At 45.0% G+C, this 24531-nt stretch overlaps 2 protein-coding genes across 5 annotated transcripts in view; one reads left to right on the top strand and one right to left on the bottom strand.

Annotated features, from left to right (window-relative positions):
• The window catches only part of lamb3 (laminin subunit beta 3), a 38697-nt gene that overhangs the window by 12958 nt on the left and 1208 nt on the right, over nt 1–24531 (bottom strand). Inside the window, exon 1 of one of the 2 annotated variants that reach the window (XM_030375019.1) lies at nt 187–335. The exons of the other annotated variant lie outside the window; for it this stretch is intronic. Coding sequence (XP_030230879.1) covers nt 187–214 — 28 coding nt within the window. The 5' untranslated portion in view covers nt 215–335. Of the gene's footprint in view, nt 1–186; nt 336–24531 lie in introns of those variants that run through there. 2 annotated transcript variants of the gene reach the window in all.
• LOC115557301 (E3 SUMO-protein ligase KIAA1586-like) lies at nt 5932–9085 on the top strand. 3 transcript variants are annotated; one of them, XM_030375021.1, is made up of 3 exons: nt 5932–6522; nt 6710–6805; nt 6888–9085. In XM_030375021.1, exon 3 carries the CDS (start codon nt 7251–7253, stop codon nt 8781–8783), a length of 1533 nt encoding a protein of 510 aa, XP_030230881.1. In that variant the 5' UTR covers nt 5932–6522; nt 6710–6805; nt 6888–7250; the 3' UTR covers nt 8784–9085. The 3 variants fall into 2 exon arrangements, with proteins under 3 accessions (XP_030230881.1, XP_030230883.1, XP_030230882.1); XM_030375022.1 differs by lacking the exon at nt 5932–6522 and having other exon boundaries at nt 6555–6805.

Genomic DNA, 24531 nt, shown 5'->3' on the forward strand with positions numbered 1-24531 from the left:
CTATAACGGTTTCCTCCAACAGACGCGTGTCCACTCTACTTTACAACGGCTTCTCAAACTGATCTGTCTAAAATAACCCCATTTGATACCGAACTATCAAAACTATACTCCAAACCTGTCCAAGGAGAAGGCAAAGCCTCCAGATTGAGTCAATGTTTGTTCCTCCCTATGTCCTCTGTGGCTCACCTGTGGTGGAGCGGTCGGTTAGTTCCATCAGGTGTGTGTATCAGAATGTGTGTGAGGGCCTGGGACAGCGCCTTATAAACACCGTCAGTCACACCCTCCTGCTCCGCCACCACACCCTGCTCTGCTGAATCAACACTCCTCACCCACACCTGTGTAGACACGCACCGTGATTACACTGTTGCTCACTTCACTTACCGTCACGTGTGTGTGTGTGTGTGTGTGTGTGTGTGTGTGTGTGTGTGTGTGTGTGTGTGTGTGTGTGTGTGTGTGTGTGTGTGTGTGTGTGTGTGTGTGTGTGTGTACACCACTCAGGGGTGTAAGTTAATCGCCTTATCCAAGTAATTTGAACGTTTGCATTCATTCAACTTAACCTAATTTAACCATGAAATATAGAGAGACAGACAGAGACACTCAGATAAAGAGACAGACGGACATATAGGTAGACGGGCAAACAGACAGACAGACAGACAGACAGACAGACAGACAGACAGACAGACAGACAGACAGACAGACAGACAGACAGACAGACAGACAGACAGACAGACAGACAGACAGACAGACAGACAACTAGATGGATCACTCTCTTAATCACTGTGTGCATACTTTATCCATAGCCTCCGGCTGCTTATAATCACATTGTTTCTCTTCTCTTCATCCTTCTACGACAGCTGACTATCGCTCAGGTACAGGGTGTGTTTCTGACTCAACGGAAGATGACGTACGATCACACACACACAGACACACACACAGGCAGGTCCTATCATGGCCAGTTGGTGTTTACTTTTCCAGATAGCAACACGAGCAAAGCCTGGAATTTTCCTTTCTCTGCTTGCCATTCGCTGCTAATTCCCAAACCTCTTCATGCTGTTGTTGTGATGGCTGGTCAAAACCTCATGAATGAGCAGATAGGTTAAACAACATATGACTGTACCAGTGGAAGTCATAATAGCTGTTATCAGACCCAAAACACTGTTGTCCTATAATGTCTGAATGGTTAGTCGTACCGCCACGCACAGAAATGTGTGATTTATTTTAGAATTTGTATTCTCTATGATAGAGATAGCTAGACAGGAAAAACATGGGAGATAGAGGGGAGGACATACAGCAAAGGACCACGGGTAGGAATAGAACCCGGGTCGATGCGATCAGGACTGAGCCTTAATGGTACTCGCTCTACCATCGCCCAAGAAAAGTGATCCTGAGGCTAAACAAGACGTGACCCCACATCAGCATCACAGAGAGCCATCATCTGCTCTCCATGATGACAGAGAGCAGTCACATAAACTCCAACATGCCGGTTTAAACACTGAGTCCATTGAGAAGGTAGGTCTGGGTCAGGACAGCGAAAGCGCAACCCTACAACGTCACATGGACACTCACTGCTTCAAGACATCCGAAAGTCCCACAAAGTCTTACCAGCCAACGCTCTCATTGATGTGTGATTACAAGAAAAGGCTTGTCAGCCTTTCAGCTTTTACACACACATTTGCAAATGAGCTATAGAAAGTTACAGCAAAGTAAGCACACAATATTGAATATAAGTTGCATAGACAACGTGTTTTGAGAGTACATCGACCATACTCCAGTCCCTGTGGATGTTGGATAGATGAGGCTGGACTTTGTTGCTGTTACAGCATGCATGCGTGTGTGTGTGTGTGTGTGTGTAAGTGTGTGTGTGTTTCTGTGTGAGAGTGTTATGTGGTTCTGTGTCTGTATGTGTGTGTGAGTCTGTGTGGGTGCATGAATATATGCTTGTGTGTCTGTGTGTGTGTGTGCGAGCGCGCGTGTGTGTGTGTGTGTGTGTGTGTGTGTGTGTGTGTGTGTGTGTGTGTGTGTGTGTGTGTGTGTGTGTGCTTGTGTGTGTATGTGTGTGTGTGATACACACACTGTTACAGACAATAAACATGACATCCCTTCCAGCTGACCCAGGTACGGTGTTTCAGGATATAGTTAGTGAGTGACAAAGTGGGAACATTTCACGTTGGAAATGTTTCCAAATTATCCATCCTAGTGGAACTGTGCAACACTATACTGAGGCCTCTGTGAACAATGACACAACCTTTCTGAGGATAATATTACATCATGTTCAGTAGAGAACAGGTGGTTTTCTATATTGAGTATTGAACTAAACCAGTAACATCTACCTTCATGTTGAATGGTGACTTCAGACACATATCTGATACTGAAACATGTTTGTGGGTGATCGGCTGAGCAGGGTTTAATGGGATGGAGAACATACTGGTTTACAGTGAAGAGTAATGCTGTCTTATTCCCCCCACTGACACACCCAGTGTTCCCAGTGCTGATGTCTAGCTTTCTCTACTGTTCTGGGTCTACTGGTTTGGTATTATTTCTTATTCTAAAGTACGAGTGCGTCCTCATCTCCTGGCATGACGAGGGGAATGCTGGTGTGTGTGTGTTTGTTTGCGTTCATGCATGTGTGCAGGTGTGTGTGTGTATGTGTTTCTGTGTCTGTATGTGTGTGAGTCTGTGTGCATGCATGCGTGTGTGTGTGTGTGTAAGTGTGTGTGTGTTTCTGTGTGAGAGTGTTATGTGGTTCTGTGTCTGTATGTGTGTGTGAGTCTGTGTGGGTGCATGAATATATGCTTGTGTGTCTGTGTGTGTGTGTGCGAGCGTGTGTGTGTGTGTGTGTGTGTGTGTGTGTGTGTGTGTGTGTGTGTGTGTGTGTGTGTGTGTGTGTGTGTGTGTGTGTGTGTGTGTGCGTGTGTGTGTGTGTGTGTCTCCATGTGCTCCACAGTTCACCTCAGACAGTGGAGCATGGGTGAGCAGGGTTTCCACAACCTTTCCCCTGATTAGTGGCTCTGGATGCCAAAGCAACAGGTCCTGGGTTGTTTATCACCTGACTTCAGAGAACCTCAGTGCACCGTGTTATGATGACCGTTATGATGATGGCAGACTCACATCAACATCTGTCCATCACCCATTTAGTGGATGGTTTTAAGACAGAGATCAAATGAAACAATGTATTTTGCTAAAGGGACAGTTTGTGTAATGCCAAACCTTCTTCTGAAGGATTTGTGTTTAACATTGGGATGAGAAAATTAGCTACGAACGTGTACACGTAGTTCTTTCCTTGAGAGACACCATGGCTCGCAAACGAGGGAAGCATAGCAGTTGCTTAGTGTTTGGATGTATAAATGAACACAAAAGTCTATTTTGTGTTCTAGAGAGAAAACCAAGTATTGCCACATGACGTGCAGTCAGGAGTGTGATTCCTCCATCCCTCCATATAAAGAGGATGAAAAAAGTCCCCGGACACTCTTTTTGGTTCTTTCAGGAGCGATGGGCTCTTCTCCCACTAGAAGGGATGGTGTAGATAGCTGTACTGTTTAACAGTTTGACCCTAGAGTGTTACCCTACTATGAGTGGGTCTCGCGGGATTAACTTCACGTGATTTGGTGGCGATTACCCGGAACTCGATATGCATGGGTTCTCTGTCAGACCGTGGACATCAATAAATAAGATTCTAACTTTACCATTTGGATACTTTATTGATCAAAACAACATGGTGTCAGAAGTGGGATGCTTCCTGAAGACATCACTTGGACAACTTCATCTCTAGGAACATTAACTTTGAAGTCTCGACCGCGGTAAGCGAAACCATCGAAATGGAGGATGGATTCAGAAGTCCGGACCCTCTCGTTTTCGATGAGAATGTGGCAGTGCACTGGCGCAAGTTTGAACGAGAATATGATATTTTCATTGCCGCCGCACACGGTCATAAACCTGCCCGAACGAGAGCTTATATACTCCTCAACCTCGCAGGACCAGAGGCTATAGAGAAGGAGCGTTCATTCACCTATGCGCCCGCAGTACTAGGAGAAGATGATAACGTCGTCGTTCCAGCAGAATCTAGAGAGGACCCCGAAGGTCTGTAAAGGATGTAATTCTTTATGATCGTTAAATATGCAACCCTGAATCAAACGTGATAATGGAGAGGCACAACTTCAACACCAGACACCAAAAACCTGGCGAAACAATCAAGGCTTTTGGCCAACAGTGCCACAACTGTGGTCAGCAGAACCACTTCAAAAGCCAATGCAGGTCTACCAAGTCAAGCAGACCAAACAGACAGATAAACCAGCTATATGCCGAAACAAACTTCAGCAGTGAAATTGAAGACACATTCACCTTTGAAGGCTTGTGCTAGAATGATGATGGGAAGAAAATTGACAAGGAAGGACATTGTTTTGTGACTGTTAATGACAAACAATTAAACCTGAAAGTGGATACTAGGGATGGGCATTCGATTAAGTTGTCTTAGTCAATCGTCAGAATTAACGATCAATTAGTCGATTAATCGTTAATATTTTACATTAAAATTTAGTTCCGACCAAGTATAACAGCACCGGAACTTTTAACTATACATGCATCACTCCGCTGTTTATGTTCTGCTAGCTAGTGTGTGCGTTGCTTTGCAACAGTTCAGTCCCAGTCGCGGATCCATTTGTGTTGGCGGTGCCAAATAAATCATTAAATAAACAAACAAATGTAACTAATTAATGGTGCTTGTAGAACTGTTGTATAAAAGCAATATCACACTCGAGGTCGTGCTGTTGTAGTGAATATCAGCACGGCTGTGATTATCTTCGGCACAATCACAGCCGTGCTGATACAACGCACTACCTCTCGTTTGATATTGCTTAAGTATTTATATGCTATACTCAAAATGCAATGAAAATACAAAAACAGCGTGTTTTCCTCATTGGGATCTTTATTATAACAATTATTATTAACAACTCAGTTAAACCAGATCTGTTCAATAGTTATGCGCTACTCTGCTCTAAGCAACGGTCCCGGAGCCTGCAGCTCGAAGCCGGTGCTCATAAACATAACTAAAAATAAACACAACCCTAGTTTCTTCCCAAAATAATAACAATAATAATGTAAAAAAAACAATCATGTTATAACTTAACCAAAAATATATTATACTTAATTCTGACAGGTTTTGCCAAATGTAACGCAAAATATAAAAAAAAGGCAGAGAAAGAAGGCCGAGAACAATGAATTAGGCTTAGTAACAAAGCTTCTGAAAATAGAACCAGTAACTCACACAACTTCAGCACCAGTCTACGGATTTTTGTTCAGAAAGATGAGCATGTTGACATGCTCTGGGGTCAGACGTCTTTACGCCTAGCAGCTATAAAAAGCTATAAAAACTATAAAACTATAAAAAGTCAAACTAAGTCAAACCAGTCTACGGATTTTTGTTCAGAAAGATGAGCATGTTGACATGCTCTGGGGTCAGACGCGACCGCAGCCTGGTGACCATCAGTCCAGCCGCCGAAAACACCTGCTCTGAGGGGACAGATGTTGCCGTGATGCACAAATACCTCCGTGCTAACTTGGCAAGGCGGGGGAACAACTTTCCACCAACCTGTAGGGGTGCCATCCAGGGGCTCAGAAAGTTCTATATTTCTGTCATTTTTTAAATCATAATGGCAGTGAGAATGGCAGTGTGCGTATGTGTGTGTGAGTGATGTCAGCGAGTGAGTGGACGAGCGAGGATAGCGAGCGGTAGCGCGTGTGTCTAGTGAAGAAGCGACCGAGTTCGTTAGAATAAAGTACCCATCCTGTCAATAATCGGTGGCCGCTTTATTCCGACCTATATGCAGACCAACTGCCGGTCAAATCACACAAAACAATAGAGACTGGGATCATACGGGCAATTTTTTTCGCGCTTGGCCCACTCTTGATAAATGTCGTTCATATCGCATATGAGCAGTGGTGTAGTCCAGGGTATACGCGGGTATACGGCGTATACCCACTTATTTTTCAGTCAGCATTGCGTATACCCACTTCTAAACCCCCCCAGATGCGCACCATTCAGTAGTATCTGAAAGCGAAATCGCCCACTTTTCCCCGGTGAAGCCATGACCCACGCGCTACTCTGCCACTTATCGGCTCGCTGTACTGATTAGTTTGTTTAACTGTAGGCATGACGACGAATGAGCCAATCGGAGGGAGAGAAAGGCGGGTCATGCCGTAGTAATATAGTAAATATCGCAAAAGACAAATTTACATAGCTAGTATACTTTTACAAGTTTACTTTAAATGGTTTTCTATAATAATCCGGTAAAATGAAGCGAGCTATCCAAACAAAAATTTCATTTGACAATTTCAAACGTCCTCGCGAATCAATATTAGCCAGCAGCTCAACAGTTAATGTTAGCGATCGTACACCGGTACAGTTACCGTCGACGCCCGCTCTGCCCCCCGCCCCCGTCGGAGAGGAGGCTGTCAGTGAAGGAGATGCTGCCTCTCCGCCCACAGCCAAAGATGCCGGTACAACTTCGGATGAAGACGTCAACTACGGTAGGTGGGCGTGGGCCTTTTTTTGTTGGGGGGGGGGGGGGGGGGGGGTAATAAATAAAACGAAAGGGATTATGCAACTTTACACTTTCAAATGGGTTTTGGTCATTGTTTCCCTTGTAGCCCGTTATTCAATCACTTTAGTTATTTTATTACCTGTAATTCAATAATTTTTGTTGTTTTTCTGTAGACATTAATAATGACTGGCCAGACTTGTGGACTGCCAAACAAAAAGAAGATTTTAAATGCAAGAACCCCTGGTTGGGATCCAAAAACAAAAAAATGGGTAAGTTTAGGTAGATTGCTCGTTTGGGTAACTTCTGAAATAGTGGACACAGAGAAATATTGTGTGTGTTTATGCTTCACAGGATGTCTGGTCTGTAGCAGTGTGAACTCCATTGGGATCAACAAGGAGCAAGGTGTATCACTCTCAAGAGAATGGATGAACTTTGAAATTCAAGTGTCTGGCCAGGGAAGTAGAACAACAAGTCTGTCTGTCTTGAGAAATAAGGTGAGGAAACATGCTTTGTCCAAGGCCCACACTCAGGCAGTGAACGTGGCAGAGCAACAGGACAAAGCTGCCATTGAGAATGCAATGGAGGTTATGACTGAGTCCTACATGAAGGAAACTGAAGCCGTGTTTCGAACAGCCTACCATATTGCCAAAAAAAAACCGACCCTTTTCTGACCATGAGAGCCTCATCGAGCTGCAGGAACTGAATGGTCTAAAAATGGGCACAATACTTCATTCACGTTACAGTGCAACACAAATAATACAACATGTTGCCAGTGAGATGCAGAGCAAAATTGTCAGTAACATTATAGCATCATCCAGTAAGTTGGCTGTCCTAATTGACGAGGCATCTTCTTTAAGTCACAAAGCTGTCATGACAGTTTCAATTAAAGCATCAATTCAAGAAGAAAGCCCTGAGTTCATATTCATTGAACTTGTTGAACTGGAAAATCAGAGAGCAGATGGCATAGAACAGGCGTTACTCACCTGTTTAACTAATGCTGGCTTTACAGAAGAGTGGCTACATGAAAACTGGGTAACATTTGTATCTGATGGAGCCAGTGTCATGTTAGGAAAGAAGTCAGGAGTAGCAACCAGGCTGACCTCGAGATTCCCGAAGCTTTTTGTATGGCACTGCATGAACCATAGACTTGAACTCGCTGTGTCTGATGCAGTTGATGAGGTAAACTCTGTCAATCATTTCAAAACTTTTATCCAGAAGCTATATTCTGTGTATAGTATGTCAAACAAAAATGAGCGTGAACTCAAAAATGCAGCAGCTGAAGTAGGCTCACAACTTCTTCGCATTGGCAGAATCTTGGATGTACGCTGGGTGGCCAGTAGCTTTCGGACTGTTCGTGCTGTTTGGACATCCCTGGGAGCTCTTGTGCAGCACTTTAAAAATGCTTGCTGTGATGAGACAAGGTCCACCAAAGACAGGCAAATGTACAGAGGTTTACTAGACCGTGTTCAAAGTCCAGAATTTATTTGTGACCTTGGGCTCATGTATGACACACTCCATGAACTAAGTCTCCTGTCACAGGAGCTTCAGTCTCGTTCGATAACTCTGCTCAGAGCTGAGCATCTGCTGAAACGCTCAATCAGAGTGATCCAGTCATTCAAAGAGAGTCCAGGTGAGAAATATAGTGAGGCTTTAGAAGCAAAAAAGACTGGGGAGTATCGGTCTACAACACTGAAAACAATGGCAAAGCTGAGGTCTATCAATCCAGGCCAGTTCTTACAAAGCCTTGTGAACAATCTGGAGAAACGCTTGTCTTTTGAGGATGAGACCATCAAGGACCTCAGCATCCTTGATCAGAGTAAATGGCCATCAAAGCCCAGCATCCGCCATGGTGAAGAACAAATTAAGCGACTGTGCAAGCGATTTAACCTGTGCACAGACCAAGCACTGAATGGGATGCGGGACCTACTGGAACAGCCCACTAGTGAGCCCAAGGATCTAAAACCACTCATGAACTGTATGAAAACATTCCCTGTCAGTACAGCAGAGTGTGAGAGGAACTTTAGCCTTATGAACAATATAAGCTCAGACAAAAGGGCTGTCCTACTGATCTCAAACATATCAAACTTGATGATGATTAATATCAACGGCCCGCCTACTTCCAAGTTTGATCCTAGAAAGTATACAAGGACCTGGTTGAAGAGCCATCGTGCTGCCTCTTCTGTGCGTTCTAGACAGTGCAGTGTGAAAACTCCTGCAGAAAGCAGGTCTGTCTGGAATATACTGTAGATCATGGTTAGAAACCCAGTACTGGGCTCAGAGAGCATATCACTATTGATGTGTTGTAAATGCATTTATATTTTTTCTTTGTAAACTAAATATTGTTGTTTTGTTACATATTGTTTTGTTGAATAATTTGAAAGATGATGTTCAATCATCATATGATATTTATGTATATATTGATATTGTACATATCTAACGAGATGATTGTTGTGGAAGAGAAATAATCTAATGTTTAATCTAAGGTGAAATATGAATAAGGATGCATTGTCAAAAGTAGTATGTTATTTAAATAAATGTTCAAAAAATTACTGAAACACCATGTTTGCCTCATCTATATTTTACATTCATGCTGGCTGCCTGTGTGACCAGTAATACCTACAAACTGCTCCTGATCAAGTCATGTTAATTTCATAATATAGTGGCACACTCTGGCCCATGCTATGTGTTGCGAATCAGCTGTTCAAAGACACCGTTTACAAAAGAAATTACTGATTTGCCATGTGAGAGAATAAGTGTCATTCCAGGAATAAGGAATAGTTGACTCTCACTAGTCTGTGGGCCTGTATTTGTTTAGTCATTTCATAATCCTTCCTCCCTGAGATCAAGCAGCAGAAATTATGTGCCAATGTAAGTAAACTAAAAAGAGTAGTAGAGTCTAAAAAAGGGTGTTTTTCTGGGCTGCGTTAAAAAAAAGGGCAAACATTTAGAGTATACCCACTTCTCCAGGGACCACTACACCACTGCATATGAGGACTTTGACGGCTGTGCAGAAATGCAATCCTCCGTAGCCATGGAGAGCTTTCATCACAGAGAGGGCATCTCGTTGCATACTTACGGCATTGATAAGAGGGAGCGGTGTCAGCAGACTATTATTTAGACAAATTATTAGCAAATTTCAATCTGACAATTTGACCGGAGAGTTAGAAAGGCCGTATCGCGCTTCTGCCTTCTCACACTGCGAGACAGGTTCGTGGCTTTGAGTGTCGCGATTTCGGTTTCGATACGCGTATCGTTACAGCCCTACCCCGTGTGGTAAAATGTTTAATTGCACACTGCATTAGTTTAATCCAGTGGTTTTCAAACTGGTGGGCGTGCCCCCTAGGGGGGGCCCGGAGTTATGACAGGGGGGGCGCGGCGCAAGGGGGGACGTTCCGTGCGAGGCTAAGTATAAATTACAGGCCTACATTTTCTTCACTGCTAGCTAGCAAATCATGGAAAAGTTTGTGAAAGTACTGCCAGGTAAACGTAAAGCAGAAGATGAATCCACACCAAATGCCTCAACTACCAAACCAAGACAAGAAAACATGATGAGGCATATCTCGCCCTCGGTTTCACCAGTAGAACGGTGGTTAAGGAAGAGAGACCGCAGTGTTTTGTGTCTCAAAATATTAGCTTCCGACAGTATGAGGCCGAACCAGTTAAGACGCCACTTGGAGACTTCACATCCCGAACACAAAGATAAGCCCATTTGTTTCTTCCAAAAACAACTACTTTAACTGTCGTGTACAACAGAGTTGCTTTACTAAAGCAGCTTATGTGCCTGTAAATGCTCAACTCGCCTCTTACAAAGTTGCGTACAGAGTTGCTCAGTGTAAAAAGCTGCACACAATAGCAGAGGAATTAATACTACCTGCCACTATATGGTTTCAACTATGATTGATGAAGCAACAGCCAGCAAACTAAAGGCTATTCCACTGTCAGACAACACTATCGCGAGGCGCATTTATGACATATCAAAAGACATAGAGGAGCAGCTTAATGACAAAATACGAGCCAAACGTTTTGCTCTGCAGATGGATGAAGCTACTGACAGTAACAAAGACTGTTTATTAATAGCATACGTCAGATTCATTGATGGCGAAGATTTGAGGGAGGATTTGCTTTTCTGCAAACGTGTAACTACCAGAGTAACTGCAGACGAGTTGTTCAAAATCATTGACACTTACTTGATAGATGCTTATCTGAAATGGGAGGACTGTGTGGGGATCTGCACAGATGGGGCTCAGGCAATGGCAGGGAAACGAGGAGGGCTGCAAGCGCGTCTCCCCCAATGTGCAGTGGACACACTGTATGATACACTGAGAGGCGCTAGCATCCAAAAAATTGAGTCCCGAGCTGAATGATGTAATGTCGGACATCATTGCCACTGTAAACTACATTAAAACAAGACCCGTCAAATCCCAGATTTTTTCCGCGCTGGGCGAGGTAATGGGATCCGCCTACACAGCTGTTTTGTTTCACAGCGAGTCACGATGGCTGTCACGTGGGAAGGTTTTATCCAGGGTGTTTGAACTGCGGGATGAGATCAGAATCTTCTTGGAGGAAGATGGTAATGAACTTGCCCACAGGTTTAACAACAACAACTTCCTCATGAAACTTGCATACCTCAGTGACATGTTTCAGAAACTCAATGAACTAAATCTACAGATGCAGGGCAGCAGCACACACCTTCCACAACTTGCAGATAAAATCACATCATTCACAAGAAAACTAGAGATGTGGGAGCAGCGGGTGAAAGAGGGGAATATAGAGTCATTTGAGAACCTGGGGCCTCATTACAGAAACTTCCTAACTCTGAAATCCTATCCTATCTTGAGATGGGAAGGCATTTAGGGGTTTTGATATTACAGAAGGAGGTTTCCTAACTTAACTTAGGAAGAAATCCTATCTTATCTTAAGATGGGAATTTATCCATTACAGAACTATCCTAAGTTAGGAATTTCTTAAGTTAGGATCCCTAAGTTAGGTGGCCATACACCCTGTCCTAAATTCAAAATAACTGTCAATAACTGAAAAAAATGGCAGCAACACTGCTAGCAGGTCTGCTTGACAATGAAGACGAGGATCAACACAACAGAAACCCGATGTCTGAAAGGCTACCGAGGCCGTGTAATGATTTCTTAAATTTTCCTGACCATATTCTTATTTCATTTTATCGCCTGCAAAGACATTACATTTTGAATTTGGTGGAAGAATTACTTAACTACTTTATAACTCCTCTTTTTGTTCCCTGTATCAATACCCGCCATGACGTCGTACTACTGCAACTATCTTGCCGTTATTAACAAAGATCCTTTATCAACAGTCTCTGTTGATGTTAAAAGTAACTCGTTCTATCAATCACATGCACATTCTGAGTGCAGAACCTGACGATTGCAGATCGAAAATCTGATTTACAGAGCAGTTAGGATTCTCTAAATTAAGATAAGATAGTAGGCCAAAGATAAGATAGGAAACGGCCAACAGGTTAGGGAATGCTTCTGTAATAGGAAGTTAGGATTTTTCCTATCTTTGAGTCCCTAACTTAAGCTAGGATGAGAAGTTAGGATTTTTTTCTGTAAAGAGGCCCCTGGAATCATTCATCGAAGTCAACAAGCTTCAGAACACATTGATCCCATGTATGAAAACTCATATCTGCCCGACAAAAACATTTCAAAAGGTATTTCCCAGTGCAGGGTCCTGCAAAATATGACTGGATCAGAGACCCCTTCGGTGCAACACCAGCTGCTGACTTTAGCACTACAGAAGAAGAACAGTTCATTGATGTTACATCTGATTCAGCAATGAGGCTGCAGTTTAAGTCCAAGGCATTGGCTGCATTTTGGATTGGAGTGGAAAAGGACTACCCACTGCATTGCAGGAGAGCTCTGGCCACACTCCTTCCTTTTGCCACATCTTACTTGTGTGAGATAGGTTTTTCTGCAGTTGCTTCGATTAAGACAAAATACAGGTCCAAGCTGGACATTGAAAATGAGATTAGAGTGGCAGTCTCACAGCTGCAGCCCCGATTTGAGAAGATCTGCAGAAAAAAGTAAGCCCATACCAGTCACTGAAAAGAAAATACACTGAAAAGGAGTGTAATTCTTGCAAATAAATTGTTCATGTTTTTGTTTGTTTTCAGGGAGTTGGTAAACTTTCCAGTTTTGTTCAAAGGCAATTTTGAGGAAAGCTGTTGAATGTTGAATTTAGCAGATGCATACTGCAGTGTGACTTTTAATGCTTCACTCTAAAGGTGACTTTTTCCTATTTCAATTTTTCAATAACATGTCACACACTGAAGTTGTAGTTCTGTCTTAATTACAGACAATGTTTTAAATAAATTATATAGGAGTGTGCAAGCAAAGGATGTGTCTGAGAGTGTGTTTATGTGTGTGTGTGTGTGTGGGGGGGGGGGGCTAGACATTTTTTTAATCTACAAAAGGGGGGCCCTGCAGAAAAAGATTGGGAACGACGAAATGAAAAATGTACGTAATCTACGGAATTCTTAACGATCAATTAGTCGATCGTCTATTAATCATGCCCATCCCTAGTGGATACAGGGGCGACATGTAACGTTATGTCCCTTAACACATACAAACTTTTCAGGCACACTGAAGAACTGCAAATGCCAATTATGCAGGTCAATCTTGTAGCATTTGGCAGTTCTACGATCAAATCGATTGGCACAGTGACATTATCCAGCAAGTTAAATTAACAGCTGTATAACCTACAGTTTCATGTCGTGAAAGAAAGTATACACTCCATTCTTGGCCTACAGGACAGCCTACATATGAAGCTAGTCACCTTCAGCAGTGAGGTGTTCAACCTAGACTGTGTTAAGGATCACATCCTGTCGCAAAAAATGTTTAAGGCATATGCAGACCTTTTCAAAGATGAAGTCGGTGACTTACCTGTAACATACTCGATGAAGGTAGATCCAGAGATAACACTGATTGTCAGCAATCCACGTCGTATCCCAGCTGCAATGCAAAAAAAAGTGGAACAAGAGCTCCAAAGAATGCAAACCCTGGGAGTAATTGAACCTATGGATGAGCCCACAGAATGGGTTTCGAATTTAGTGGCCACACACAAGAAAGAGACGGGTGACGTGCGCATCTGCAAAGACCCCAGAAACCTAAACAAGGCCCTCATGCGCCCTCACCATCCCATGCGCACGGTGGAGGAGGTTGCTGCTCAGATGTAAGGTGCCACTATCTTTTCCGTCCTTGATGCTAAAAGCTCCTTCTGGCAAGTCAGACTGGGTGATGCCTCATCCCTCCGCACAACATTCACAACTCTGTATGGCCGATTTAAGTCCTTAAAGATGCCGTTCGGATTTGTACAGCCTCAGAAGTGTTTCAAAGAGCCATGGAACAAATCTTTGCTGGACATCCATGTGCAATAATCGTGGACGACATCATCATCGGTGACAAAGACCCTGATGAGCATGAAAGAAACCTTAAAAAGGTACTGGATCGTGCCAGACAGGTGAAACTGAGATTTAATCCAGTTTGGACTCAACGAGGTGAGCTATGTTGGGCACCAGGGACGGACTGGCCGTCGGGCATACCGGGCGTTTGCCCGGTGGGCCGAGGTGCAATATGGGTCGATAGTCCCGAATTTTTTATTATTATTTTTTTTTTCCCATATAATGGTCTGACCGGCTGGCCCACGAAAGTAGTTCATCAGCGGCCCTATTGACACTGGGCTGGCCCAATCACATCCCCTGGGCTGACCCAACACCCCTTTCGATTTAGACCTGCCTACATAATGCATTAGGACGGTAAACAAACTCAGCGTGGCCCATGGCCTTGACATTCTTGACACGCGCACGCTAGTCTGCGGCCCATTGGCTGTCTTCTTTACTGACTAGGGCCTCGTCCAATCATATCACCAAACACCTTCTACCTTTAGCTTGGTCGGTGCACAGAAACGCACGTTTCGTGAGAATCCTCCAGTCCAAAATGGAGAGAAAGAGAAAAGGGGGTGCAGAGAAACTGCGAGACAAGTGCTGCAAGATGCGGCGGGAACCACACCACCTCCACCACAAAAAATGAATTCAGCGCCACTTTTCGAAACAATGGGATTTCGGAACAGTGGGTATAATTTTGTCGGAGTAAAGATATTTCGGACTTGTGGGAAGAAGGTCCAGGGGTATTTTTCGGTAAATCACATTCAATAGTTTAATATTATAAATGAGATTCACACTGTCATAATTTAGCCTTGCACATATCCAGTCTATGGTAGCCTGTGAAGTGCTAATGTTAATGCATTGCGCCCTAACGTCATGCCATGCATTATTCAGAATGTACAGTCCTGTGCGTGAAGTTGACAAGCATTTGCAGTTAAGCATAGCCTCTGTGTACTTTTGAAGTTAAATTGAAAAAATAATCTAATGGTGGTCGCTGGGACAAAACCAGTTGAAAACCCCTGTGCTAGAGAATAGCTTCTAACGCCAAATGCCAACCCTATGTTTGTGGGATGAGTAGTAGGCTAACCCAAGGCTGAGCTACTTTTTTGAAAAAAAGAAAGAAAAATCTGTTAGGCAGTTGTTATGTAGCTGGTTAGTGACAATGAACAGAAATGGAAGAATACCACTTTTTTATTTTTAAGTATATAATTGTGTCTATTGCCTATGCAGCATGCGTGTCTGTTATTTAGAGAATGTAATAATTCTTGACTTGACTGCATCATTATGTAAAAAACTATTCCTCAGTCTCAGTCTGTCATGTTTTGTTGTTCTAGGTTGAGGTTGCATCCCCAAAAGAGGACAGTGCTAGGGAGAGAGATGAAAGACACCATGAGAGAGAGGAGAGTGTCTGCGAAAGCGAGGAGAGAGTCGGTGAAAGTGAGGAAAGAGTAGATGAGAGTGAGGAGGGAGTTGATGAAAGAAACCATGAGAGAGAGGAGAGCAGTGAGCAGGAGGGCATAGATTACTTTGCCTGTCCTGAGCCTTCAATGTTACAGAGCTTTTTGGATCACCACCCACAACAAAATGCCCGAAATCCAGTATTGCAAAGGTTATTCACCAGTAAAAAAGGAACCAACAGGAGGTGGCTCACATATTGTGATAGACGGCACAAATTGTTTTGTTTTGTGTGTATGGCTTTCGGGAAGACCAGTGACACAAGCTCATTTATTACTGGTAGGTCAGATTGGAGGCATGTGCACCAGCGCACAGAAGAACATGAAAGGAGTAGTGCACACCGAATCTGTGCTGAAGCGTTTTTACTAAGGTGCTCAAAAGCAGATATCAGCAGTACGTTTGCTGGTAATCAGCTGTCTGCACAGAGGGAACAGGTCAGGAAGAGACGTCGGGTATTGGAGCGTGTCGTGGATGTGGTGAAAGTGTTAGGGAAGAGGGGGCTGAGCTACAGGCACACGGCGAATGAGGCAGCCTACACACTAGATGATGGCACAATTGATCATGGAAACTTTCTGGAACTCATCCTTTTATTGGGAAAATATGATGTGTGCCTAAAAGAACACCTTGATATTTGCATTAAAAAGAGCAAGGAATTACACAATTCCAGTGGAACGAGTGGTCGAGGGTCTCTTGTCACCCTTCTCTCCAAAACTACAATCAACACAGTAATTGATACAATTGGGCACCTCATTCAAGACTGCATTTCAAACGAAGTACAGCAAACTGGAATGTTCTCCATACAGCTGGACACAACACAGGACATAACCTCCCATGATCAGTGTTCAATTGTTGTAAGATATGTGACTGACACTGTGCATGAGAGGCTTGTTGCCTTAGTGAGATGTGAGGCATCCACTGGGCAGTACTTTGTGAACCTGGTTTTAGATGTCCTGGACCGTCTGAACCTCAACAAAGACATGTGCATTGGAAATGCCACAGATGGGGCGGCAAATATGCAAGGCCAGTATAAAGGGTTTAACTCACTGATGACCTCTCAGTCACCCATCCATGTACATGTCTGGTGCTATGCACATGTTCTCAATCTTGTGCTATCTGACACAACGCAAACTGTAATTGAAAGTGGATCACTGTTCAGTCTACTGAATGACATGGCAGTCTTCATCAAGGACTCCTACCAAAGGGTCAATCTGTGGGAGAACCAAGTGCAAGAGAAAAGCCACAGGCGCCTCTCTTCAATTGGGGAGACAAGGTGGTGGTCCAAACATGAGGCCCTCAAAAAAGTGTTTGGACATTTTGGGAAACCACAGAATGGTTTGTACATGGATGCAGTCCTGACACTGGCAGCCATAGAAGGCAAAGACCACGAAAAACCAACAGTACATGCCAAAGCACGTGGTTTTAGAGAGGGTCTCTTGAAATATGAGACCAACTTAACAGCTCAAATATTCCTTAGAATATTTGAGCTAATTACACCGCTTTCTAAGTACCTCGAGACAGAAAGCATGGATATCCTTACGGCTCATCGTATGGTGATGGCCATGCAAGAGGGACTGAAAAACATTGCAAGAGATTTTGAAACCGTGAAAGCAGCTGCAGACACTTTTGTGCAATGGGCAAATGATCAAATTGAAACAAGAGAGGTTGAAGTTGAAGTTGAGAGTGCATTGCCTCAGAAAAGAGGAAGAAAGAAAAAAAACAGAGCGGGAGAAATGGCTGAAGATGACCCTCTAAGAGATGCTAACAGAGCATTTGAAGTGAATGTCCACAACATAATTCTAGACACTGCTCTTGAGGCAATTCATAGAAGGTTTATGACACATGGCACTCTTTTCGCTGATTTGGCATGGCTGGACCCCAGGAGCTTTGACAAGATCCGGACCACTACCTTTCCCAACACTGCTTTTGAAGTCTTGAGCAGATGTCTGATGAAATTTGACAGCAGTGCAACAGTGGACAATCTACAATCAGAGCTGAAATGTTTAGCAGGACAGTGGGACAGACTGAGAGCATCCCATCTTGAGGATTACATGACCAGAACAGTGGAAGATGGATCTGAAGGACAAGAAGAGGAAACAGGTCTTGTGAATAAAGCCTGTGCCTCCTGTAAAAATTGCCCACTGTGCTGTTACCAGATTCTCCAACGGCTCAACATGCTCTCAGATGCCCATCATCTCCTTGGGCTTGCTTATAAGTTCTTGCTGACCCTTTCCCTGACCCAGGTGGCCTGTGAAAGAACATTCTCTACCCTCAAGTTCATAAAAAACTGACTGAGGAGCAACCTGTCAGCTAGCAAGCTTGAGGCGTTTATGTTGATGGCCACTGAGAAAGACATTCTCATGGCATTGGACACAGATGTAGTAATTGACAAGGTGGCTGACAAGAGTGCATTGATGAGGAAGCTGCTCTTTTAAGGTAATTCAGTGAAAGGAACTGTAGGATAATAATTGATTATGAAAATATTCATTCATTCATTCATTCATCTTAGGAGTTCACAGGCCCTCTTAAATCAGCACTGCTTTGTCTGGAAAACTGACAATCAGATTAATCAGCTATGTCTATTCATTATAATTCTCTCTCCCTCATTCATGTTTCATAGGCTACTGAAGATGTCGAAGTCCCTTTTGACTGGATAAGTTCACAATTTAGTGGGTACTACTCTTGATACAGCAGAGTAACATCTGATCCATCATTTATTCTCTTCTCTATTCTTTGTCTTTGTCTTCTATTTTTTGACTTTCTCTTCTATTAAACGCAGGTACACACCCAGTCGGATGAACTCTAGATTATGAATTTTAATACCTTATTCTAGGGCCTACCTGGGACCCCCACACCGAAACTTGGCCCATTCGGACCCCGAGGGCAGGAATTCTATGGCCTGACTGGGACCCCCGCACCGAAACTTGGCCAGGTCACACCCCGAGGGCAGGAATTCTATGGCCTAACTGGGAGCCCCGCACCGAAACTTGGCCCAGTCGGACCCCGAGTGCAGGAAGGGGGGGCCTGCCCTCGGGGTCCGACCGAGGGCAGGACTTTCATAATCTTCGCTCGGTGAATGTGAAGGATGTTTGGTTGGATAGTTATGACGAAGAATCATAATGTGAATGGGAATATTCTATAAATGTCTTGAGGTCATCTTTCGTCTCAACACTTGCTGCTGCAGCAGCTTAAAGTCTCACTCCGAGAACCTTAAAATATGAATCAATCCATTAGAAGTATGAAAATATCTTCCCTGTGGCGTACCGGGGCAAACAAGGTGTCCTTTGACATCTACGTTTCGAGGCGATTGCAACAGTGCCACACATGATCATATTTGAATATGTTTCGGGGTAGTAATTAGCTCTCGATTTTGGAGGCCTTTATCAATAATGACCAGCTATAGATTTGCTTCCCGAAGGAGATTTTTGACAAATTACATGTTATTTAGCATCTACACGTTAAGCTGAGTCCAATGAGATCAAGCTCGCCCTCTTGCTACACCGAGATCATGTCCTAGACCTAGGTGTACCATGTAAAATACATGTTACCATTTGCTAGAGTGTCATGCTTGGTGTCATTGGACTCAGCTCAACGTGTAGATGCTAAATAACATGTCATTTGTCACAAATTTCTATCGGGAAGCAAATCAATAGCTGCTCATTATTGATTAAGGCCTCCAATTTCAACAGCTAATTACTACCATTAAACATGTTCGAATATGCTCGCCCTCTTACGCCACCGGGAAGATATTTACATGCTTCTGATTGACTAATGAATTGATTCAGCTATTCCCCCAGAAGTCTGGGGTCAAAAGGTCAAAAGGTGTTTTGCTTTCAAAAATAGATTATAGAAGAAGTCTAAACTGCAGAAAATAAAAACATCCAAGCTGCCTTTTAAGAATACCTTGGAATATCTGTCTATTTTCCATCGGACCCTAGTTTACGACAAAAACAATACAATTGACGGCAGCTCCTTTGCCGCGTGGTTTTTGGAGCCATAAGGATTAGAGGGGGCGGTCGATAGCAACCACCATAGCAACCATGACGGTCAAGTGACTGGATGCAGCCCCGTTGAAAGAAATAGAATACCACCCTACACACTCAGGAGATTAATGATTTTTAAATGATTATGACAATAAAGTCTTTATTTGTATGGGTTTACATTTCGTTCTGTGTAGCATGGAAAAATTTGAGAAACACTCCCATTCAGAATGCATTGGTTTACATTTCGTTGTTTGGAGCACGGTTATTTTCATTTATTTATTTATTTTCAGTTTTTGTGGAGGTGCTTCAAAGATGCAAATTTTTCTGCAATCATCCAAAATCCAATGGAAAAACCCGTTGGCTTTTTGTCAAGGGAAACCCAGGCCGACGCTCTTTTCTGGATTGGCCAACATACGTCATCCCTCCACCCTCTATACTGTAAAAACACATGTTCAAGTTGAATGGTAATGCATGAATTTATTCTTTATTCTGCCATAGTATTTATTTAGGGGGGGGGGGGGGGGGGGGGCATACAATTGGTGGATCCAGATCTGTTCCGGAGCATTTTAGCACCTCGGGCAACAGCGCAGGGTTCCCAGGTCCTGCCTGCAAAAAACGTCCTGCCCACATACCGTTCAAAATCCACCTAAATGTCCTAGAAGCAGCCCAAGTTGTTGTTTTAGCAGCGAAATGCATTGTGTGTGTGTGTGTGTGTGTGTGTGTGTGTGTGTGTGTGTGTGTGTGTGTGTGTGTGTGTGTGTGTGTGTGTGTGTGTGTGTGTGTGTGTGTGTGTAGCACGCTATTTTTTGTTCAAATGCGACGTAATCCAGTGTTCACGAAAACGTACACTGTCAACGTATGCTTTTGGCGACTGGGTTGGCTCTCAGATATACGTGTTTCTAACAAGATGATATCCTTCAAAGTAACATAAAGTAACGGTTTAATAACACAAACGCAGGAAACACGTGAGCTGCTATTTTAGCGAAAGCAGCGTCCCTAGCAACCTGACGTTGTTGAAACATGTGAGCGAGCCGATAAAATCTTCCTAAAAGCCTAACTATAAAACTAAATATTAGACGTAATCACTCTTTCGTGTATCGTCTTCATATGTCCAACTTCGTGTCGTGTAGCCACTCCCTCGTCTCAGGTCCCACTTGGAAGAGGCCCTCCTCTGAGGGTGGTCTATGCCGGGGACAGGTGGTGATGATGTGGTCGGCAGTCTGCTCAGGCTCCCCGCACTCACACGCTGCACTGTCTGTTAGGCCACACTTCTTCATGGACGCTTTGAAGCAGCCAACCCCTGTGCGAAGGCGGTTCAGGAGGGTCCATTGCCGGCGAGGTAGATCTTCTCCCTCAACGCCACCTCCAGGATCCTGGATGTAATGGTGTAGGCGTGTCTGTCCTGCTGACTCCCACTCCTGCTTCCATGCCGCTGCCAGCCAGGCTTTGGTTGTCAAATCCTCCGGGATGGAAATAAGCATCTCTTGTGCGGCCTGATTGTATGGGTGGCGGGACTTGAGTCTGCTTGGAGGTGTTGCCATGGTGGTGGTTTCATGGAGGAGGTGCCAGCTGTGTTCCTGGGCTTTCCTTGCCAGGGCGAGGGTAGCGGCCTCTCGCCGTAGGCCGGCTGGCGCTATTCCTGCTAGGACTGGCAGGTAGAACACGGGGGTGGGTTTCAGGCAGCCACTTATGATCCGGAGGGCATTGTTGATGGCCGTATCGACCTTCTTGGCATGTGGGCTTCTACTCCAGGTTGGGGCACAGTACTCAGCTGCAGAGAATACGAGGGCTTGTGTGGAGATACGTAGAACCTTGGCCGAGGCCCCCCAGGTTGTACCAGCTAGGCGCCGGATGAGTGAGACCCTTGCTGTTACTTTAGCCCTCACTTCATCCAAATGCTGTTTGTAGGACAGTGTCCTGTCCAAGCGTACGCCCAGGTACTTTGGGGCCTGCTGGAACTCCAGGGGTTTGTTGTCCACTGAGATCTCCAGCTCCCTTCTTGCTTCCCTGTTGCAGAGGTGGAATGCTGCTGATACAGTCTTTCCCTTACTGAGCTGCAGTCGCCAGCTTCGAAGGTAGGCAGCCAGGACATCCATGTCCTGATTGAGACCCTCTTCAACCGCCTTCCATGTGGGCCGGTGTAACATGATGGCTAGATCATCCGCGTATCCATACCTTCTAGATGTCGTCACCGGTAGGTCAAAGATGTAGATGTTGAAGAGCATCGGTGAGAGGACAGACCCTTGTGGGACCCCGTTTCTCAGCCTCCTGAGCCTGCTGCGCTGGCCGTCACTGGTCTGGAGAATGAAGCTGCGGTTTGACAGCATCTCCATGATGAAGTTGACCATATGACGGTCCGGGATTGTTCTCAGCAGCTTCAGGTGGAGTCCGCGGTGCCAGACGGTGTCGTAAGCAGCAGTCAGGTCCAGTAGTACCACCCCAGCTTTGGTTTTGGCCTGGAAGCTGTCCTCGAGATCTTGTGTGAGAAGGGTTACCTGGTCCACTGTAGACCTGCCCCGGCGGAAGCCAGCCTGTTCCCTCGGTAGCTGTGAGTCAACTACTGGCTCAATTCGGCTGTGTATCATCCTCTCCAGGATTTTAAAAGGGACGCACAGCAACGAGATTGGTCTGTAGGACTTGGGGTCATCCGCAGGTTTGTTGGGTTTCAAGAGGGCTATGACAGCGGCCCGTCGCCATGCCCTTGGGAGCTTGGACCTCCGGAGGCACGCAGAGAAGAAAGCACACAGCCAGGCGGATGTTATTTCGCTCTGGTGGATCACAAACTCTGGGTGGATGTTGTCGGAGCCTGGTGCCTTGCCTTGTTTGAGTTTGGCCATAGCGTCCTTGAGCTCAGCTGGTGTGAAATCTCCTGACAGGTTGGCATTGACACTGGTCGCCCTAGAGAGACTGGATACCTCGTGGGATGTTGAGCGGGCAAACTCTTTGTCTGCGTCTGGGAAGCGGCCATTTTTCAGGAGTTGGGCTGCGATGGCGTTTGCTGTCACAGGGCCCTTGGGAGGCGGTGTACTTCTTCCTGAGAGCTGGTTTATGGTCTGCCACGCTTTACGGCTGGAGTGGGTAAAGTCAATCGACTCGACGACCTCTGACCATCTAGCCCTGCGAGTGGCGTCCAGCTTCTCAAGCAGTGCCGTTGCTGTCGCATCCACTTCAGCTCTTGAGCTGGCCTGCTGATGGGCTCGCAGGAGGTGGTTGCACTCCTCGTTCCAACCCGGGATGTAGTTTGCATTGTAGCCTCGTGGTATGGTTTTCTTCGCTGCCCCTGTCAGCACTTCACAGTAGGCTGCATATGCAGCATCCACATTAGGAGTGTCTGGGTCCGGGAGGGTGACAGATCTTCTCTCTGTGTCAAAAGAAAAAGCATGCCAGTTGGCCTTCCGGAAATTCCATCTTTTGACAGGCTTCCCTGCGACCGGCTGCACCAGTGATGGTATTCTGATGACAGACGGTCGGTGGTGTGATCGGGGGAACCTGTCAATGACCCTTCTCTCTGGCATCGGGTCCTTACTGTGGAACACAGCAAAGGCGAGGTCTGGGTTGGTGAAGGTGTTCCATCTGGAGGAGTAGAAGCTTGGTGGCTCTTTGGGGTCAAACAGGAGATGGGCGTTGGCATTGGAGGCCCACTCGCTCAGCGTCTCCCCATCCGGTGTTGTATGGGAGTATCCCCAGTCGGTGTGCTGGCAGTTGAAATCCCCGGCGTAGATGGCGGGTGCCGGGGTAATTGGGAGGGCCGATGTGGACAGTACAGATGGTGGGGGCTTGTACACGTTCACAACCGTTGTTGTCTGTATCCTCGTGGACATCCACTCGAGACTAGCGCCTCGAGGGGATTGGCCTGTGGCTGTCCAGCTGAGGTCAGACCTGACAAAGGTGGCCATCCCGTGCTGCCTGCTGAGGATGGAGCCGGCGAGGTGGAACCCGGGCAACCTGAGAAAGTCTGCTTTTCCACAGTGCGTCTCCTGAAGGAGGACGGCCGCGACTTCATGGGAGTCGGCGAGGTGGCGTATGATGTCCAGTTTGGCGGTGGTGAGGCCCTCGACATTTAGCTGGAGCACTGCCAGGCCCTGGCGACGTAATCACTGACTAAAGATTATGCAAGTGAACAGTATATTTCTCGCTAGAAATGTTATTAGAAACACGTTTAACGGTAATTCGGGCCTAAAATAGGCCTATTGCATTTCCCATTCGATTAATAAAGAAAATCCAGCCCGAGCCCGTGCACGTTCTGTCCGAGCCCGGCCCGCCTCGACACATTAACTATAATTATGAGCCCGAGCCCGATTTCAACCCGACATTTTTTTTAATACATATGTAACTTTGTACACATTTGTTACTAGGTCTACTCTGCTAAATATAGGCTATATGTAAGGGATAATGCATAGAACGCAGGTCATTATCGGGAAAATAAGCCCCACCAGGGCGAACAGTACACCGACGCGCAGCGAAGGTGTCTTGCTTCGCCCTGAAGGGTCTTATTTTCGATAAGGCTGCATCCCATTTCTATTAGTCTTAGTCTTTTGACGAAAATGCTTATTGGATTTAGTCACATTTTAGTCATTGTTTTCCTTTGTAGTTTTAGTCTAGTTTTAGTCGACGAAAAGTCCTTACATTTTAGTCATTACTTTTAGTCAAAATGGTTTCTCTTTTTAAACTAGTTCAAGGCTGCATCCCATTTATTTTCGATAATGACCGGCGATGTTCTATTCATTAGAACGCTTATTACACGGCTACTTGCCAAAACGAAAAAATAACTTCACATGCTGTGTCTTTTTTACAATTTATTCGTTACCAGCATTCGTAGTATTGATCAGCAGAGAAATAATTTGTCCGCAAAGACGGTGACGTCGCTTAGCAACGGAAGACGCTGGGGTTGACAAGTCACCGGACTACTACCCATGCAAGTGAACGGAGCGTTCCACGGCATTGAGAAGACCCGTGTAATAAAGGCCTATAATATTTCGGTTTATGGCATAGATTTCTCCTCAGTTTAGGCCAATAAACCAATGATAAAATAAAAATAAAAACGCTTGATCAAAGGCCCGGCCCGAGGATAATGGCGGGAAATATCGGCCCGACCCGGCCTGCGTCGGGCTCGGGCTCGGGCAGAGAATCTAAACACTGACTGGAACTA

Source organism: Gadus morhua, chromosome 13 (genome assembly GCF_902167405.1).
Source record: "Gadus morhua chromosome 13, gadMor3.0, whole genome shotgun sequence".
Lineage (NCBI taxonomy): Eukaryota > Metazoa > Chordata > Actinopteri > Gadiformes > Gadidae > Gadus > Gadus morhua.

Coding starts and splice junctions, on each gene's coding strand:
- LOC115557301 (XM_030375021.1), top strand. CDS start 7,251: ATGGGCACAATACTTCATTCACGTTACAGTGCAACACAAATAATACAA.